This window comes from Phalaenopsis equestris, unplaced genomic scaffold (assembly GCF_001263595.1).
Source record: "Phalaenopsis equestris unplaced genomic scaffold, ASM126359v1 Scaffold000511, whole genome shotgun sequence".
Classification (NCBI taxonomy): Eukaryota; Viridiplantae; Streptophyta; class Magnoliopsida; order Asparagales; family Orchidaceae; genus Phalaenopsis; species Phalaenopsis equestris.
In genome coordinates, this window is record NW_018164951.1 from 2,952,838 (window position 1) to 2,959,987 (window position 7,150).

Genomic DNA, 7,150 nt, shown 5'->3' on the forward strand with positions numbered 1-7,150 from the left:
AAAAATAAATATTCTAGGAATTCCATAACTAGAAGCACACATTAACTTGCAATCTGTGTTGACATTAACATAAAATTATCTAAAAAAATTATGTTTCTGACACCTTTTCATTTCTATCATCACCTAAAGTCTGTAGACGGTAGTGACTGTTAAGGCACTGTGCCTGAAATGATGTACTTGTGAATTTAATGATAAGATGAAATATGTTGCAATTCCAGATCAAATGCTCATTTCAATCATCGTCTCTAAAAAAAGGAAACTAATTTAGTGGTTGTAACAATTCATTAGACCCAAAATACATGTTGGCCATGTGTTTATATAAAAAAACTAAAATATTATGTACATCCCTTGTATTATGAGCAGTAGATGCAGGTAGATATTTATTATAAGAAGGTACAAAAGGGTGTGCAGGATTTGAGAAGCGGTGAATTTGTGATCCTTGGCTATACATTGTTTTCTGGTAAAGGTAGATGCACAGCATACAAAATTTTCGTTCATTTCTTTGATTTTTTGAAAAAGCTTTTAAGCTTCCTACTTGTTTTGAAAAAGGATAGGTTCTAGATATGTAAATAAAAGTACAGCATACGTAGTACAAATGTAAAAGTAAAAGAATAGGTTCTAGACATGTAAATACATAAGAATTGAGTGGTTTTTATGTAAATGCCCTAAAAAAAGATTGCTCCTTCACACTCTTATGTGCATGGAGAATAAGAAAATCAATGCTTGTTAGTGTGAACAATGAATATCATCAATCAATTTGCTTTCAAAACCTTCATTCAACTGAAACAAACAGAAACTATTAGTCATAAAATTGATAAAATTATAGGGCTTATTATTCTTCAGCTCTGATTGTTTATACCTTCATAACTAAGCGTAGCGACGCATTCGCGGCAACCATTTACCTCTGAAACTACCATTTCACTCTTCCTTCGATTTTGATACCACCCGAAAACTATTGAGAAAGGTAACCCTTGTCTTTCTTCACTATCCTCCCACCCACTTGCGCACTTTTCTAACTTCTCCAAATCCCCTAAGTCCAGCTTCCAACTGGATTTGGAGAAGTTAGAAGAGTTTCTAATATAAATTAATTAGAAAAAAACTTTATTTTATATTATTGAATCTTATTAGCTTAGTAATATTATTTGTATAACTCAATTGCTCATACATATCAATGTATCTTTTCTTATATTATTTATTGTAAGAATAGAGTGAACTATCTCATGGTGAATGGTTCCATTTTGCAAGAGCCACAAATTTATAAAGAATGATTTACATACATCCCACATAATTTCTGCATATTTGCATTTCTACCATATATACATTAACTTTTACATTTATATCACTTTATAGCGCATCAAAACATGTAAATCATTTTTCCTTTTTAAATTGTAATAGTGATATGAAAATTTTAAATTTATAATGTAAATATTAAAATTTTCATGGTAGCCTTTGCATATGCCCGGGCCACCAATTTGTTAAATGCCCTTAATTACATATAACTTAAATTATTAATTATTTTTTTCTTGGCCATGGTGGGTCCTAATAAAGTAATTACTATTTTGTTTTCATAATAACTATATCGATCTTTTTTAATCACTTGGTTAATACTGATTTTACCACTTTGGATACATTTAAATTTAAAATATATATTTTTGGAAATTTGCATCGTTATATCTAATGTGATATAATAAAAGTATTATTTGTGCATTTTATTATTTTAAAATAAGAATAAGAAATTAGGATTTTTAATGTTAATGAATATGAGTGTTGCCCCCATCCTTTTCGTATACTACATTGCTCCCTCTTTTATTCGAGAAAATATGCTCTGGACGCAACTCTCGGTGGATCGTATATGTTGTCCGGACATAGCTTTACGCCCGGACTCCAAACGCAATGTGTTTTCCTTTTATTCCTCATTTGAACCACAACGTACTGATAATTTTTATTTAGGTTGATTTCTTGAGGTTATTATGAAACTATTTATAATTATAAATGAAATTCAAAATTTTAAGTTGAATTTCTTAGGTTTTGAAAGAACTAAATAAATGAATTTACATTCAAAATCCTATTAAAATTAGAAAATTATTTAGACTTCATCCAAAATTTATGTTCATTATAATTTGGGATTTGAATTAAAATCAGAAAATTTTTTATTTTGTAATATACATTTTCGATAATTATATTTAAAATATAATCATAATTAAAACTGAGATTTAATTTCCATTATTGAAAGAACCAAAAATAGTATTGAAAATTGAGTATTATAATTTTTATTTATTAACTTCTTCAAATTAATTAATTAAAAATTTATTTTGAAAATACTTGAGATATTACCCACATAAAAATCTTAGCCACTCAAAAAAATTATTAATTTCATTGCTTAGATTATTGAATAAATATAGTTAAGTATTTAATTAATCGAAAATTTTAAAATAACTATTTTTTTTATGAGGGCTGACGTTTATGTTATCTTAATCATAGGTTTATAGTGCATTTTTTTCCCGCTAATTAAGCCCCACGTTAATTACATTAAAATACCGTGAGAGGATAATAATTATCTAACTCTAACAAGTGACAGGGTAATAATTCTACGTTAATAGTATTTGGCAATATGGAATAATTAATGCCGACTCCTATTTGGATTAGTTTGGCTGAAATTCATGACAAAATTATCTACTTCATATTTCTGTAATCAATCAAAAAGAATTTGAAGTCAGCAAAATTTACGGGAGTTCCAATATGTTGGACATGTTATTGGCATCCTAGGCGAGAGCAAGTAAGGCTTTTTATATTATATATATATATATCTGTGTGTGTGTATGCGCGCGCAGCGGGTTCATTGTAAGTCCCCTCAGGTCACAAGTTCGATCCTCAGTAGTGCTAAGTTCTCGAATATTTAGGCACATGGCGCGGACTCTCATCATGGGGCATAGCGCATGGGAAATCGGTATTTAGGCCTCTATCAAATACCGATTTCATGTATTCATGCGCCGTGTGTTTCACTTTGTCCAAGTGACATACTTATTTTCTCTCATATAGGTATAGGTTATATAAGTCAACACGTTAGTGACAAGTTATTAGTTTAAGCCTATTAATATTTGTGGTGGTAAGAAGAAGATGCGCAGGACATGTCAATTGATCCAAGAGGGTAATGTGAAATGTTATATCACTACTAGATCTTGCAGGATCATTTCAAGTATAGGATTAGATTAACATTCGTCACCTATGTGACAGATATTAATTCACTCAAATGCTCTGAACAGGGACAGTGGTTTCGGTAGCCCCATTAAGATCCAATGGAAAAACCATCTACCCTTTGGATTGCATGATTATCATGTAGATGTATGTTTATGCAACATCCAAAAGGTGCTTTTTTTGAACTAGGGTTATAGTGTAGCCAAATTTTTCATATGCATGACTATTGTTATAGTTTTTTTGCTAGCCTTTACAAGGATTGCAAATACACACTGGCATATTAGGGTGGTCTTCCTAACAAATCTTGAAAATACATTACTCCTCGCATACCTAGATATTGTTCTCATCATCGCTCTTACCACCAAGACCGCCAACTTACACTAGCCCAGTGCTATATATGTAATATTTAAAATATATCCAATTGTCAGGAGAATCTGAGTGTAATGTTCAAGTACAAATCCTAGAGCATTGGGTTTAACTGTAGGATAGGTAGTGATGGTGTTTTCATTAATTATTTAAGTTAAAAAAAAGTCTTGAATCATATCTTGGTGGATCCCTAAGGTTTTGAGGATAATTTTCTTCAACAAATTTAGGTATTCCCAAATGTCCTTTAAAATGTACAAAATCTTGTAACGGTGCTCGGGGAGTGACCCTAAACAACTTTAGAATCTCTTGGACCATTTCAAGTTCATTTAGCCTTACTATATTTTGAAATTGATCAACCCTAATTAAGTTAATGTTTCATTATAATATTTTTAATTTTGCTCAATTTTCATGTTTTAGTTAACTCATGAGTAGGGCAAGTAGTCACTTATTTAGTGTTATCCTTGAGATTTATGTGGGTCGTCATCCCTAGGGGAAAGCTTAATCACTTATAAAATTTTATTCTCTTCTCAATTGGGCTTGAGCTTATAGTGTTTTAGAAATGCTTATGATAAATTATGTTCTTTTCCTAATCCTCTTTAAATGACTTTAGATCAAGCATAGCTCACTACCAAGCTCTTAGATTTATTAAGGATAAATTTGTAATTTTGAAAAAAAAGTTTTATGATGTATGTTTGATTCTCATTCAACAATTGAATTTTGCTTAACCATTGGATTGAGGCTTCGAATTAGTAAATTATTGACTTCCTAATTTGTGCCTCCTCACACTTCGATCATTCAAACTTAATTATCTTTCAATCCTCAACAGTTTAAATGATTACAATTATGACCTTTGGTAGAAAATAATGTGAATGGGTTTCTACTCTTTTATCCTTGTGTTTCAATCATCTCAGAAGATTAATTATCATAAATAATACCTTTTTCTTTTGGTTTAACCTAAATATTAATAGAGTACAGAATTCCAAAATTACAATTTTACCCCTAGAGTTTCTTACCGCATAACTCTTTTAGTTTAACTCAAATGATCATAAGACTTTGTTGACATGTTACTCATAAATTAATTGAAACATTAGTGGAGAGTTTAGATTCTCTTGATTTTTATTTATTTTTTATAATTGCTTTGGTCCATAATTATAAATTTATGTTGTTAATTAATTTAATTAATCAACATGTATCTTCTATCCTTAGAAAAATTCAAGTGCGTTCCTATGGGTTAGAGGACCACTTTGAATAATTTTTATGAATTTTTAAATTAATTTTTTTATTTTTATAACTTTTCAGTTTATTTTAATGAATAACTAAATAGAGAAATTTTGAATTTTTTTAAGTTAATTTTAAATCACATTTTTATTTTTCCTAAGGTCCTCTAATCATAGTGAGCACAACAAATTTGATTTTATATTTTTCTGATGTTTACATTATTTTAATTAAAACACGGTTATATTTTCTCGAAAATAAGGGCTTTTGATGCTAGGTGTGTCCTCTAACTTTGAAAAAAATACAAAAAGGAATAAGCTCTGAAAATTGTATGTAATTATGATAATTATTTAATTAATTACAATTAAATTTGTCTCTAGGGTTTTAATTAATTTAAAATAAAATATTTAATATATATTTTTTTTATTTTTCATCCACTAAATTCTTGTTTATTGAACACAGAAGTACTTTTATTTTATTTTTATAATTTTTGTGCGCAAATAGATGAATCTTTTAATTTAAATATCATTTTTTTTGTGTCGAATTAAATTAGAAAACCCTAATTTCCTTACTTGTCCGACTCAACGTCGCGCCAAACTCAGCGTCTCCGAACTCCCACGTCCCCCGGTGATTCGCGACGCTTTACACCTCAGCAGCTGACTCGGCCAGCAGTTCATGTCTCGTAGCTCCGTCCGACCTGATTCCCGTAGTCCGTTCGATACAAGCGCAAATGGACAACATCCGTTCATCATCCCCAAGTGTTCATAACCCTTGAACCGTTTGCTTTCTAATCATAAGATCTCGCTCGATACTCAACTAAATTAAATATGGTTTGTTCATACACCTTCATCTAAGTAAGTTGAACACATCCATATGGCTAGATACACATGAAAAATAAATTTCTTTCACAAAGATCCAATTCGAGATAAAATTAAGAATTTTCAAACAACAATAAACAAACAGTCAACTATTCTATTCACAACAGCTTTTTGGTGCAGTTGTTACGCAGTAGCTTATTAATAAGCTGCAACTACTTCAAACATACCCTAAGTGTCAAGCCACTCATCCATCTCAAGATAACACGACCAAAAAAAAAAAAAAAAAAAGTTTGTCAAGACTTTTTAATTAAATTATGAAAATATAAAACAATTTATTTTAAAATAAGAATAATTTATAAAAAATATTCAATAAAATTCAGATACTTTTCATCTCAATATAGATTAAATAATCTCAAAAATATACGGTAAACATTATTTTTTTTGTTTTAATATAAAATTAGATTTAACTCTAAAAAAAATTATAAAGGTGATGAATTCGATGATCCAGTTGGCGTCATATGTGACCTGGTAATAAAATCGGCTAGCCCGACAATTTAGTCACATTGCCGTGATTTTGTCACTTTTAAATTTATTATTTTTTATAATATAATAATTTAAAAAAATATATTATATTTGTTCGACTGTCCTCAATATGCGCGTTGCGGTGTCCGATCATGCCGAGCTGTCATCTGATGGTTAGTGATGGCGATCGAATGTAATATTTTCTCATAAAATTTTAGTTAGAAAGCACCAACCCACTGAAACAACTATAAAGTCCCCTCCCCACCACTCATTCAGCCAAACTCTCCTCCAATCCTGATGGCAAGAAACAAACGCATGGTGCTAACGCTATACAACAGCCTCTCTCTCGGCAACAAAAGTAAAGCCACAGCTCTTCTCGCCCCCAACGTCGACTGGTGGTTCCATGGCCCCCCGGGCCGCGATCACATGATGCAAGTTCTCACCGGCGTCGACGTCGAGAGGTTCCGGTTCGTGCCGCGTCGGGTGGCGAAGGTGGGGGAGTGGGTGGTGGCCGAAGGGTGGGGGTTGAACCGCCAGGAGGATAGCTATTGGGTGCACGTGTGGCTGGTCGACGGCGGGGTTATCACTAAGTTTAGGGAGTACTTCAATACGTGTGTCACGATCCGGGAGCTCGGCGAGGTTTTGGGGAAGCTGGGCGATGAGACAGTGTGGAAGAGTCGGGAGCTAAGGGGTCGGCCGCTGCCGGGGTTAGTTCTGGTTGTTTGAGAACGTGGGATGCACAGTTGCTGTTTGTGTGTGCTTTTTTTTTCAATTTTGTATAGTGTTTGAAGTGTTTGAAGTGTTTGAAGTGTTTGAAGTGTTTGAAGTCTTGAATTACGAACTTCAATTAAAACTTTATGAGTGTCTTTACCTGAAAATTGGAGAAGCCTGAAGCTCATCCCAATCATGAAGTGTAATATAATTGTAAAGAAGATATTTCTTCGTAATTTTATTTTGGGAATTATGATAGAAGTTGCTTTTTTTCAATATCAGATATTAAAATGTGATGGCTGTATATTTCTTTAATATATATA

General features: G+C 31.7%; 1 protein-coding gene across 1 annotated transcript; it reads left to right on the forward strand.

Moving 5' to 3' along the window:
- The first annotated feature begins 6,413 nt into the window (after window positions 1–6,413).
- Window positions 6,414–6,842, forward strand: LOC110028424 (wound-induced protein 1-like). Its single transcript, XM_020730258.1, has one exon. It carries the CDS (start codon window positions 6,414–6,416, stop codon window positions 6,840–6,842), a length of 429 nt encoding a protein of 142 aa, XP_020585917.1.
- The last annotated feature ends 308 nt before the right edge of the window (window positions 6,843–7,150 follow it).

What these genes read in the sequence shown, in the direction of transcription:
- LOC110028424 (XM_020730258.1), top strand. Translation starts at nt 6,414, where the DNA reads ATGGCAAGAAACAAACGCATGGTGCTAACGCTATACAACAGCCTCTCT.